The sequence below is a fragment of the Magnolia sinica genome, chromosome 2, assembly GCF_029962835.1.
Source record: "Magnolia sinica isolate HGM2019 chromosome 2, MsV1, whole genome shotgun sequence".
NCBI lineage: Eukaryota > Viridiplantae > Streptophyta > Magnoliopsida > Magnoliales > Magnoliaceae > Magnolia > Magnolia sinica.
The window spans coordinates 127,149,504-127,162,761 of NC_080574.1; the positions used below are offsets into that span (position 1 = coordinate 127,149,504).

The window sequence follows — 13,258 nt, forward strand, 5'->3', positions numbered from 1 at the left end:
TTCAATTCGTGGTGAATTTGCTTCACTTCGCAGTGAATTTAATTCACTTCGCGGTCAATTCCATTCACTTCGCGGTGAATTTCTTTCACTTCGGGGTCAATTACATTCACTTCGCAGTGAATTTCTTTCACTTCACAGTGAAATTCACTCATTTCGTGGTGAATTCCATTCAATTCATCTACTTCGCGGTCAATTACATTCACTTAGCGATCAAATTCTTTCACTTCGCGGTGAATTTACTTCACTTCGCGGTCAATTTCCTTCACTTTGTAGTGAATTCCATTCAATTCATCCACTTCGCAGTGAATTTCCTTCACTTGGCGGTCAATTCCATTCACTTCGCGGTGAATTTCCTTCACTTTGCGATCAATTCTATTCACTTTGCGGTCAATTCCATTCATTTCGCAATTAATTTCCTTCACTTTGTGGTGAATTTTCTTTACTTCACGACTAATTCCATTCACTTCGTTCACTTCACAGTCAATTTCATTCACTTCGCGGTGAATTTTCTTCACTTCAGGGTCAATTCCATTCACTTTGAGGTCAATTCCATTCACTCCGTGGGGAATTTTCTTCACTTCGCAGCCAATTTCATTCACTTCGTTCACTTTGCGTTGAATTTCCTTCACTTCACGATCAATTCCATTCAGTTCGCAGTCAATTTCAATGGCTATTGTTATAATCCGTAGCCATAGGGAACCTAACTTTCATTCAGAAATGACATTTCTGATAAAGCAAGGGCATTTTGGTCCAGTAAATGTGCATCCGTACAACCGGGGAGTAGTCTGGGAAGGTAAGTTTATAAGGGCTAAATAAGGTACGTGGCTACAAAGTGAGGCGTACACTAGGAAAAAAACTCTTTAGTCTTTTCCAAGGGGAGGGTTGTAGTAGTCCGCGGGTGTGTCGACATCATGGTCCCGAGGGCTAATCAATCAAGGCGGGGCCCACATGGATTGTCCAATGTATAAAAATTGCACGGACGGGATGATTCCTAACATAGTTCTATGGTTTTTTCCTATTTTATTTTAACCGTCAAATTTTAAAAGAATGGGAACCGTCCAAATTGAGCGCTGTAGCTAGGAACGGGGATGGGCCAGGGTTCATGCTGCCCAATCATAACTTAAAATCATCTAAGCTCAAGCCCATTCAAATACCCGACCAAACCAGAAGCCCATACCCGATCCGGCCCAGCTGCGGTCAGTCGCCCCTTCCAAGTAAGACTGAATGGATGTTGTCACCTACATTGAAAATCAGGCCAATCCAGTTACTAGATGGGCCATGTATTCTTGGAGCTCATTTAAACAGAGATTCGGGGCATTGTTTGTGAGAAAACCCCACAATACCTTTTATATGTATGACCTGGTCTGGATCCTTTCGTACCCAACCCCGACTCATTTTGACTTGGACCTGAACCAGACTCGACCCATGTTTTAGTGAGGTAAGCCTGGCAAAAATGCTGACCCAATTATTAAATAGGCCCAGATGATCCAACAGACCCATTTGCACTCCTAGATGGGAGGGTCCACGGATCACTTGTTTCTACAAATGCTAGCTGCACCTATAAAATGGAAAATCTCGAGTCATTACAACTAATTCAGCCATTGAATATGGATCAGAGACTCCTTTTCAGCCTTACATTTCATTTGATGGCCACCAACCAAACAATGAGAATGGTCTGATTAGTATTATTTTAGGGCTATACTACATCCATTACAATTTGAATTGTCTTTCATTAAAATTACACGTCCACCATCTATGACATCCAACCTAATTGAAAAGTAGGCTCCACACTTCAAAAAGGCAAGCATAAAAATCAAGTCCATTCACTCATTTTCAAGTGGGTCACACCATAGAAAACAATTGAAATTGAGTCCATCCACTCATCATCAGGTGGGTCACTGTAGAAAAACAATCGATCGCCACCTATCCAATCTCTAAATATAGGTGTAGCCAACCTAATAAGCGGTTGGCCCAGTCTTAGCACCAAGTGATCCTCTTGGTGGGGCCAACATTTTGGATAAGTTAGGTGATATTCATGGTGAGTCCAACCATTTGAAGGGTTTGGATGTCAAACAAATACATAACATTGGGTTTATGTGCAAGCTGAACAGTACCTAAGCAGCTTACCAACTTTATAGACAGTAACTTGCTATTGAACCAGATCAGACCCAGCCGAGCCCGAGGCAACTCAGTCCAGTCACATGGAACTCGTCCCAAGCTGCACAGGCATGGACTCCAGCCCTTCAGCAGACTTGGTCCCGAATCAGACATTTTGATCAGAACAGGCCCAGCAACCACCTTACCTATAATAACATGCTTCATTGGGCCGTTAGCTATGCTTTCAAAGCTTGTAAATAACACATGCCATAACCCAATCAGCGATTTGAACTGTCCATTCACTCAAAATCACACTGACTGTATTATCATCAAATCAAAACATCCACTGTCCATCATGGATTACTCAAAAAGCACCAGCCTTGCCTTGCTTTAGTGGTTTTGCTGAAAGCAACTTCTCCACGGAAAGGATCGAGGCATGGCATCCCTCTCTCATTATTTAATAGTCAGTAGCAGGTAGGTACCATTATTGGATGGGAATGGTTCTTCCACCAAAGGGGCATCGACTGTAGGTCCCACCTGTTGGGCAGCTCACAAAAGGGCCGTGTGTGGGTACAGCGACAACGAACCATAACTGACCCATTGCACAACAAGCTGAAAATTTTCATTAGTGACTGCTTGCAACCACATTTGGAAGGCACGAGACTGAGAGTCTGTCAGACAGTGGATTCAACTCAACTGATGCCTTCATGCCACATTACAGCAACATTCTGAACGCACTCCTCTTTCAATAATAGTATTCGGTCTATGAATAGAACACAGCAATGATCCATAACAACAGAGACCAAATACCAAAAGATTAAGAACTTCCAAGATGTGAACTTCTTGGGTATCCCAATTCACGTTGGTTGGTGTCCACCAGATCAACGGTCTGATCACCTAACCATGTCGAAGCATCAGAAAACTGGATGTGTAAGCCCATGCAGAAATGCCAATGATTTTCTACCCAAAGTAAATGGAATGGATTTGAAATACTTGTGAAAGAATGAAAACTATTATTTCGGAGTTGGAAAGGATATATTACATTCACTTGAAAGAGAGAAACAGAGAAACACCAACCCAAAAACCATCAAGGTGAAAAGATGGAAAAAAAATAAATTTGCAATTCATCTCACTTGTATTTTTCTATAGAGCGGCATCAGCAGCAGCAGCTTTGCAGACGGGGCAAGCATTCTTCTGCAGAAGCCACTGCTTTATGCAGTAAATATGGTATCCATGACCACACTCGAGCTTCCCGACCTCATCGTCCGCTTCGTATTCCTCCTATATTTTTAATGGACACAGAATGTTATCAACCTTGCTATTTTTACATGAAGGAAATGTGAAATGCTCGGACTGGTTTACTGGAGTTCAAGTTCATGCCAGCATTGGATATAGGTGGGTCCTGCCTTTTGGCAATCTAGCTAGTAGAGACCACCATGACTGAGCACTAGTAAAACTCCCCGTCAGAATGGACACACTAGTCATCTGATCGCTAGCCATGGACCCCAGCACTCAGACTGGGTGGGACCCACAGGATGAGCAAACTGGAGATTGGAAGGTCTCCACTTGCACAGAATACTGGCCCGAAACAAAAATGGCATTGGTTTGGGCTGGAGATTGTGGTACATGCTTAAACATAACCCAACAGAAATCATACAGTCCAGTCTGGGGATAAAAGTAGGGCCCCTGGTTCCGGTATCCAGATTGTTAATCTCACAGCTCCACCACCGGATGGATGACGACCTGAAATCTTACAAATTGAAGATTACATGCATCCAAACTTTGCCCCACCACTGTTGTGTTTATTCTTAAACCTCATTTTTGAAGCCACTAGTAGAAGGTTTGGGGTGGGGTGGAGGGGCGTGGTCAATCCACTACTCAGGATACCAGATTAATTATCTGAATCTCCCAAACAACGACCCACTTATATGTTGATAGTAACATGTCCTCAAGCCATGAAACATACAATTCATCATCACATGGTGAAATGAAGGGGACAAGCTCCCACTCACCTGACAAATGCTACATTTCCATTCCATTCCAGTGGATAGATGGGGCGGCAAAGCATCCAAGATCGAGTGCTTCATTTTCCGGAGGCAGCTGAAGATCTCATCTTCTCTCAACCCAGTGTTCACATACCCAATTCTATCACCTAGCTCAAGCAATTCCTGGCAAGCAGGAGAAAAATGACAATGAGATGGTATCAACACAATCATCGTTGATGCAGATGAACATTGATAATGAGCAGAAATCTAACACAAGGCCGCAATCACGCACCTCATATGACATGTTATCAACATCAAGCCGCCAATCCCTGTATCTGTCATATCCATCCGGTCCACCCAACAGGAAGCCAGTTTGTAGCATCATGATCTGCAACCAACTACACTAGTTAGAAAGTGTAGTTCAAAATCATCTTGTTGAGTTAAATTAAGAAAAAATCTGAAGGCTAAATGCTAATATCTTAGTTATCTTTTTTTTTTTTCTTTTACGGGCAATGCAGTTTGATGTCAGGTAGGCAGCCTGTCATTAAGATTCTGTCGAATGATTCGTCTAACTTATGCAAGGACGACTCCGAATGGATGGGTCAAGGATAGAATGATGATGATGATTATTTGATTCAACTATATTTAAAATGGAAGAAATTACAGAAGAGATCCCAAACAAGTTTTGCAGTAATGAAACCCCTTTTCTGGCAAGATTTTTTGCATCCACATTGGCAACAGTGGGAACCAAGGAAACTGCCTATGGCCTCAAAGTAATGTTCACAATCTTGCTTAAAATAAAGGCCAACCTTGAACCTCCATATGTTTGATAGCCAGTTTAAATTTTTTGGGAGTGGGCCATCAAGTGGGGAAAAAAAAGAAGAAGAAAAGATTTTATATGTGCCACACATTTACGAGATCCAGACTGTTAATACATTTGTACCCTACCATGAATCAGCCATGCACTAGCCAGTCAGATTATCCTAGCCATCAAGTATATTATGTCCATTGACGATCGACTATTGGTTGGATTTTTTCCTACAGGAATCCCTAAATGAATCCTCCAACCATTGTGGCTAGGATCATCTCAAAATTAAAGTTGATATTTGGGCTACACCATATCCTTGTAGGGCCCAACAGATAAGATTTGGATCTCATAAATATGTATCAAGTGTAAGGATATTGAATGCTTGACAACTAAGATAATATAGCTAACAGTGGATTCTCTGTTATTATCTGATCAACCCCGAAGCTCGTAAGTACAACAATTCCTTGTGTGCAGTCTTCAAATTATCAGATTGTTTGTGTCACATTGTGAATGTATTACAATAAATTCATTGTATGATGTGATAAAAAAGTTTGCATCAAGAAATGGCAATGTACTGGAAAGTACTGATTCAGGAACATATTCATGATGCGTTCCTCAAAATTTTACTGGAATTCAATGATATATGAAGATCAATAATGTTAGAATGTATCATATTATATAGATCATGCATCACGATAAATTCACAAGGCACTATGATATGCTCAAATGACATTTTTTGAACCAACCTTGAGCATATAGCATAGGAATTGTGTCATACTGGAAAGCGAACTAATCAGTTATAGCCAGGAAGTATGATAACTTGTCATCCAACCAGGTCTTTCCTGCCATCATTCCATCTTTGTATGGAACCCATGAACTGTAAATCCCACCATGAAAATCCCCTGGCAAAAAAATAATAATTTCGCGCCAATCTGCTCATCAGGTTGGTCATACCAGTATGTTGAATCAGACCATCATTTATCCACTGATTCCAATAGTGTGGTCCACAAAATGAGAAGACCGGCCTGATCTTTGTGCCATGTGATCTTCATGGTGGGTCCCTCCGCTTCCATGGTATGGTGGCATGTTGGCGGGAAAAACCTGGTTGAAACAACATGTTAAGGCCTGTTTGGACGCACCCTTCGAAAGGGCATTTGAGGCCTAAACGCCATTTTAATCCAAACAGCAGGTGATGTTGTGCGTTTGAATGCACTTTGCAAACCTGTGTCTCATCCCCCACTTGACAAATTTGGGACCAAAACACACACAAACAAAGGATTTGAAACCCCCTTAAGAGGAAGTGCGTCCAAACAGGCCCTTATGGTACTTCCGGCTGCAAGTGATCAATTCTCCAGCAGAAAACAGGTCTAACAACATTTATGTTTACTTCTTTCACCTTTTCTCGTTATTTTTAGCTGTTCTATATAGTTTTTCCAGTAAACCCCAACAACAATGGACATTTGGACCAAACCCCAACCGTTGGAAATATAGTTTCCCCTGATACACTTCTCTGAAGTCTGCTGTTGTGAGCTCCATTTCTCTCTAAAAGTTCCAGCCAGGAAGTTTTCAACGCTAAGCTTTTATCGATAAACAGGTCAAATGCGTCAATGGGCCTTCAAGAAAATCAAAATCTGCCACATAGCAGTTTCCTGATTATTACGTGAGGGGAGAGTGCATTGCCAACGTTGATGCCGCTAGATTCAAAGCATTCCAAAACTAGCAGTCTGTCATTAGTTCTCAGCATCACTGCAAATATGTGCCCCGGCCACTGGTATTTCTATCTAGATTGTGATCAACACTTTGATTTGGACATTGCTTTCAACTCTATCACTTGGATTACTAATCTTAGAGTTCAGTTCTAGATTAATCAATCTTTTCAAAATCCAAATAAAAGATTTAAGCATCCACTCCCTCAGATAATGGAAATCCAAGTCTGCCATGGATTAACATCCAGTGCACTGATCAGAAAGTTCCCTGACATTACAGGTTCACCGAGTTGCTTCTACATCTATCGAGTTGACCAGAGCGTGTTGGTTGTCAGGTTATTCTTAATTTAACTCCAAAGAGTCAGGAAACATCAATGAATATCCAGAAATGTTCAAACAATCAGCACATTATGTTTTTCTTTTCTTTTCTTTTTCGATAGAACAGTCCTTTTTTTTTATGATTCACACAAGATCAATTTAAATGAAAATAAAAACACCACAATACATCGGGAAGAGATTCCCAAGTACATACAGGTCTAACAACACTCCCCTATAACAATGTTGTCCACTAATCACTTGCCTAACAAAATACATGCATAAATTTGATTCCTAAAGAGCTAATCAAAATCTCGAATCTCCTCTATAAATGCATCAATCTCCACAGACCTGGCTTCAAATCTGAAGCCCAAGATATGACTCACCCTCCATAGGATTTTAAGAAGGATATATAATACATAGAGAGATTACAGACCATAGACTTTATGAGTACCATCCCCCCACCTAGAACCAAACATTGCCCATTCTACTATAAAGCAGTTCCTTTTTCCACCCTCTCAATAATCAGATCCATGAGAGATCTGGAACGGATGCCCAATCCCTTAGGAAGACCAAAATAAGTGATAAAAGAGTGTCAATTCTACAATCAGGAATAAACATGAAAGCCAAAACATTATTTTCCTCCATGTTGATGCCGAAGACTGATATTTCCCCAAATTAATCCAAAATATCTGTCATTTCAAAGTACCTCAAGGTGCGTCATAAATTTCTCACTCCTCCATGGCAAAAGAAAAGATTTTAGCATCATCTAATAATTGAATGTGTAGTATTGGGATGGATGTTTCCAACTCCACATTCACATTCATCATTTCTTTCTTCTCTCTTTTGGTCATACTCACAAAATTTCATCCCTCAAACGAAACGTCCAAAAATAATTTTTCAAAGCAAGAAAACACTTGACTTCATTCCAAAATCATATTGCACTAGACCATCAGACTGAAATTTCAAAACTCTTGCCTCTGTACAGAAGTTTCCAAACTCTCACCCCCTCTGAATTTCAGGATACTCCAATCTTCCAACCATCTCTAAACTTCTAACCTCTTGTAAACCTTTAAGCTAGATTTTCTCAATATTCATCATTACCTATCATCGAGAAATAAAGTTATCCCTTTCCATTGTCAGTACTATGTTCTCCATATGGCTCCTCTTCCTTCCTCCCGAACTTCTAACAGTCAAATTAAGCATATACAATGTTTAGAGACAGATATTCTCAGCTTCTCATAGGTCACAGCCTGACAGTCATGATACAATGCACTGACATGCAGGTGTCGATCATCTGGCCAGAGACCATATTCCCTAGGAGAACAAATGCAATACCAAGAAAATGTTCAAAATCCTCAGGGTACTGGCAAGGAACAAAAAAACAGAAGATTAGCAACTCAGGACATACAAATTGTTCTAGTGATATGTTCAAAGCTTTAACTACAAATGAAAAAAAAAAAATGAAAGAGGAAAGCAAGCAAGTGCATGATTCGGAGTTCAGAATAACCTCAAATAGAAAACAATGTGTCTCATACTTGAAATGTGTGTGTGCTCGTGCGTGCGTGCGTGTGTGTGTGTGTGTGTGTGTGTGTGAGAGAGAGAGAGAGAGAGAGAGAGAGAGAGTGGACCCTGGTAAGAATGGTTAAAGAACATGCCAGGTGTTTTTACAGTGATAAATGTAGAAAAGGATCTCACACATCCTCGTAATGACTCCCTGTGCATAAAAATAATGTTATATCACATGAAGAACATTTGAAGCTAGAAATTTCATAATCAGAATCAAGCTAAATTTAAAACCAGAAAACAAACTAGTGGTCGACCTTCTTAGCGACTATTGATACATAAAAAGTGGGATAATGTGTATAGGTGCACCTCTGCAAGACCTCCAGGAGAACGGTGAAATCCTCGCGGATGACGATAGTGTCCAGCAGGCAGTAGATCAGGTCCAGATCGGCGTGTTTCAAAAGCAGATGGAGAGTCCAAGCTGGAGAGGTGTTCTAGGTTGCTGCTCCGCCTCACAATGCACGGACGCTATCAAGCAAAAGAGAATCTCAAAGCCTTTCATCACACGCATACAACATTCATGATAAAAAATAATAATAATAAAGCAAATTATCATATATCATTGAAAACCATTTCAACCATGCAAAAATTATTCAGAGGACTCATTCGATGGTGGAAATGAGAAGGCTACAAAGTAGGAATAAGAGAAGGGAAGTCAGAGATAGGAAAAGCAAGAGCAAGAAACCCAAACATTGCTGAAGAAAATAAAACGAAGACATGAAAAGGCCAAGTATTTGAAGAAAGCAAACTGTCACTTTGAACTAAGGATTCAAGGAAGTAGAAAACGAGAAGCACATTGCTGGCAATTCCAAACTCACCACAAGAACAGAACAGAAGTAGAAGAAATAACAAGATAACGAATCATCTCTTTACAGTATTCGGAAACCTCCATCGCAAAGGAAATAAAAAGGTTTTAAAAAAATATCTTCAGAATGTACTGCATTGCTATTGGAATTTATTGCAATGCATTCCCAATATGATATGATTCCTTCCTATATTATTGACCTTGGTCATCATTGTCATCATCTAAGCCTTATCCCAGATAATTGGGGTCGGCTGCATGAATCCTATTCCACCATTCCACTATATCAAGGACCACATCCTCAGTTAAATCATAGATCATCGAGTCTTTTCTTACCAACCCAACCCAGTTGATGCCCTTGCTCTTTTAGAGCCTTGAACTTGTACCAACTCATTCCACCTAACCAGCACGGTTCCTGGTCTCTGTTGCACATGACCAAACCATCTAAGTCTACTTTCCCTCATCTTATTACCTATTGGTACTACTAAATTCTCTCAAATGAATTTATTTCTAATTCCATCCTTCCTTGCCTTTGCACTCATCCATCTCAACATCCTCATTTCAGCCATGCTTATCCTACTAACATGTTGTTCCTTGAATACCCAACATTCTGTCCCGCAACGAATGGCTGGTCTTATAGCAATCCTATAAAATTGCCCCTCCAGTTTGATTGGTATGCAGTGATGGCATAGAAGTCCAGAGGTACATCTCCACCTCATCCACTCAGCTCTAATTTTATGAGAAACATCCTTCTTCTTCTATTTCTTTTTTAATTTTTGTTTCTTTTCTAAAAGAGATGAGCAACATCCTTCTTAATCTCTCCACTCTCATGAATTATTAATACAAGATATCAAAGATGGTCAGTTTGGGGTACTTCTAGGTCAGCACCCAAAATGACCATATTGACCTTGTCATGGTAATAAATTCCATTAAAATTATGTGTAGGAAGGTATAAACAACACTATGCTTGCAGCAGAATGTACAGTAAAATAAACAATACCCTGTGATGCATATCAATTTCATGCACATACATTTGTAGAGTATTGCCAGGTGAATTTATCACAATGCAATTGCAACACCATGATAAATTTGTATATTTTGAACCTCGGGAAATAAGCCTAAACCCAAAATTACAGAAAATATCAAAAAAATCAAACGTCCAAAAAAAAAACCTTGGAAAGAAACAGTCATCTAGTAAAACGACGAAAATCGGTTATCAGCGTATAAGTAAGAAGGAAGAGGAGGAGAGGAGGAGGAAGAAGAAGAAGAAGAAATATGCAAATGAAACGGGAAGAAAAAAGAGACTGTAAAAAGAAGAGAAGGAGAAAGAGATGACTAAGAAGGAGAAGACCCCAAATGAAAACATACAAAATAAAAGAGGATTCCATGTGGATAAGAAAAACGTGCAAGAAAATCAAGAGATCCCCGCATGAAAAAATCCAAAAACGCCAAACAAAAGATTTTTTATTTTTTATTTTTTAAATGACGGTCATCAGATCACACAGAAAATCAGTTCTTTCTGAAGAAGTAGAAGAAACTGGGGAAAATTCTACTAAAAACGAATAACTGTAGCGAAAGAAAACCAAGAAAAATACTAAAAAAATCAAGACAGTAGCAAATGGCAAATCTAAAGTTATAACCTCACACCAGCAAAAATGTCCAATAAAGGAAAGAAATATGCAAAAAATCAATAAAAAGAAAAGAAAAGAAAATCTTTCAATAAAATCAAGAAACACCCAAATAGCAATTCCAGCCCAACCCGGAAAAATGGGGGGGGGGGGAAAAAGACGAAAGAAAATCTAAGGAAAAATCAAGAAACGCCCAGTTGCCAAATCCCATCCCACCAACATAAATTAAAATCAAAAAAAGAAAAAAAAAAAAAAAACTTGAAATTGAGAATAAAAAGAGAGGGAAAAAGAAAAATCTACCTCTCCTTGATTCCTCTCACCATCTGCCCTCCCTCTCGTCCCTGCAGCAGCCCGCCTCGCCACGACGCAATCCACAGCCGCATCGTCCGCCACGAACCCAATTCCAGGCGAGCACCACACGTCCGGTACAACGACCGCCGGCCCCGAAGTGTTAGACGACGACGACCCCGACGGTTGCTTCTTCCTCCTCTGCTTCTTCTTCCTGACCCTCTTCGCCTGCCAATCGGCCGAGGATCTTACAGCGGCAGCAGCCGGCGCCGAAACCTCCGCATGCGACGCGCATCCCAGCCCGCGGAAAGTCGCGGAAGTGAAGATCGTCTTCTTAGAAGAAGAAGACGAAGAAGGAGAGAAGGTGGAGAGGAAGAGAGAGGAGATTGAGGATTTGCATGTGGTGGTAGTTTGCAGAGGACGAGAAGATGATGAAGAAGAAGAAGATATTAGTGGGTTTTGGAGGATTGAGTTCTGTTTCTGTTTTCTTCTAAATCGTGTTTTGGATGGATTTGCGTTTGGCTCTGGTGAGATTTCAGATTCCAGATTTGCCATTTTCTTCAGACAGAGAGAGAATGGCAATGGAGAAGTGAGGAAAGGCTGGAACTTCTGGTTTTTGTTTTGTTTGAGAGAGAGAGTGAGAGAGAGGTCTGCTTTACAGAGAAGTGGCAAAGGGATTCGCGCCAGGATGGCGTTACACGTGCCAGCTTGGTTCGTACGTGTGAATGATGGGGGCCGTAGAATTTGCTGGGGTGGGGTCCAGCTATCGCTTCATGTGTTGCATGCGTATATGGTAGAGATAGGAGGGTTTGAAAAAAGATGCGTACTGTGTTGGGTAGACGCTTTGCTGCAATACATCCACGTGTATTGCTGGTTGATGCATCAGGACATCCGGGTCATATTTCAGTGTTCCAGACCGTCTGTATCATAATTCAACGGGCGCGGACGGAGTGGGTGAGATCCCTGACTGTGGGGTCCACCAAGATGTATGTTCCTTACATCTACGCCGTCCAACCATTTTCTCATTTTATGGCATTGTTCCAAAAATGAAGCACATTTAAATCTTAAGGTAAAAAAGATATGGATGAAAGGCCCACACAAATATTAGATTGATCTGAAACTTTTGTGGCCCACAGTGAATTTTTAATGGCCAGTCACCACTGTTTCTTGTACTGTGGTCCAACTAAGGTTTGGATCTGCTTTAATTTTAAGATTATGGCCTAAAATTAGCTGTAAAAATGATTGGACGGCGTGGATGTAAGGAACATACATCACTGTGGGCCCCACGGTCAAGGATCTCACTCAGGAACCTGGGATCCACCGAAGCCGCGCCCGAAGTCGACTTGGATCTGTGGTCATATTTCAGTGATCCAGACCGTTTGTATAAAGAATTCAACTTGGACGGGAGATGGACGGTCAGATTGGAATGTACGGGCCTTTTGACGGTTTGACTCTTTTCCTTTAAACACGGAGGGTGTCCTGAACATTTGAAAATTTAAAAGATTGAAATATTTCAATCTGATATTCTTTTCGTGTCTCCCATTCCGGTGTGGCCCATCATATAGACGGTGTCGGCATCGTGATGGACCCCATCAAACAGCAAAACTACCGAACCATGCGTGGAATGTCGTCTACCAAACTCGTGGTTGAGTGCTCTCCTCCGTATACAGTGCAGCCGGTTTGAGGAGCGGACTGACGCGAGGGCATGCTTTGGATAGTTTCCATTTCTTGAATGGACTAGATCTTCTACACGTGTAGCAGGTATGCCCGTGAGACGAGGAAGCGGATTGGCTGCTCCCCCTGCCACCGGCCAATGGCTGATGGTCGGTGCTCTGTGGGACCCCCAAGATGTATGTGTTTCATCCATGCCGTTCATCTACTTTTTTAGATCATTTTATACAATAAAACTAAAAATAAAGTATATACCAATCCCAAGTATACCATTAAGAAACAGTGTTAAATGAACATTGGCCATTAAAAACTTTTTTGGGGGTCATAAAAGTTTTGAATCAAGTTGATCTTCCCTTCATTTGGGTATGTATGACCTGATCAACAGATTGGAT

The 13,258-nt window shown here is 40.9% G+C and overlaps 1 protein-coding gene across 3 annotated transcripts; it reads right to left on the minus strand.

The window, feature by feature from the left end:
• Positions 1-1,827: 1,827 nt before the first annotated feature.
• On the minus strand, positions 1,828-11,899 carry LOC131237586 (uncharacterized). 3 transcript variants are annotated; one of them, XM_058235434.1, is made up of 6 exons: positions 11,208-11,877; positions 8,787-8,945; positions 4,375-4,470; positions 4,110-4,265; positions 3,231-3,378; positions 1,828-2,994 (listed from the first exon to the last, which is right to left on the minus strand). In XM_058235434.1, the coding sequence occupies exons 1-5, from the start codon at positions 11,748-11,750 to the stop codon at positions 3,241-3,243; spliced, it is 1,092 nt and encodes a 363-aa protein (XP_058091417.1). In that variant the 5' UTR covers positions 11,751-11,877; the 3' UTR covers positions 1,828-2,994; positions 3,231-3,240. The 3 variants fall into 3 exon arrangements, with proteins under 3 accessions (XP_058091417.1, XP_058091416.1, XP_058091418.1); XM_058235433.1 differs by lacking the exon at positions 1,828-2,994 and having other exon boundaries at positions 3,040-3,378; positions 11,208-11,873; XM_058235435.1 differs by lacking the exons at positions 1,828-2,994; positions 8,787-8,945 and having other exon boundaries at positions 3,040-3,378; positions 11,208-11,899.
• Between the last annotated feature and the right edge of the window lie 1,359 nt (positions 11,900-13,258).

Excerpts from the sequence above, each read along its gene's own strand:
- LOC131237586 (XM_058235434.1), bottom strand. The coding sequence starts at position 11,750 with ATGGCAAATCTGGAATCTGAAATCTCACCAGAGCCAAACGCAAATCCA. Across the intron at positions 8,946-11,207 it reads GTGAGAGGAATCAAGGAGAG|CGTCCGTGCATTGTGAGGCG; the intron begins GTAGATTTTTCT and ends TTTGCTTGATAG. Across the intron at positions 4,266-4,374 it reads TTGATAACATGTCATATGAG|GAATTGCTTGAGCTAGGTGA; the intron begins GTGCGTGATTGC and ends CCTGCTTGCCAG.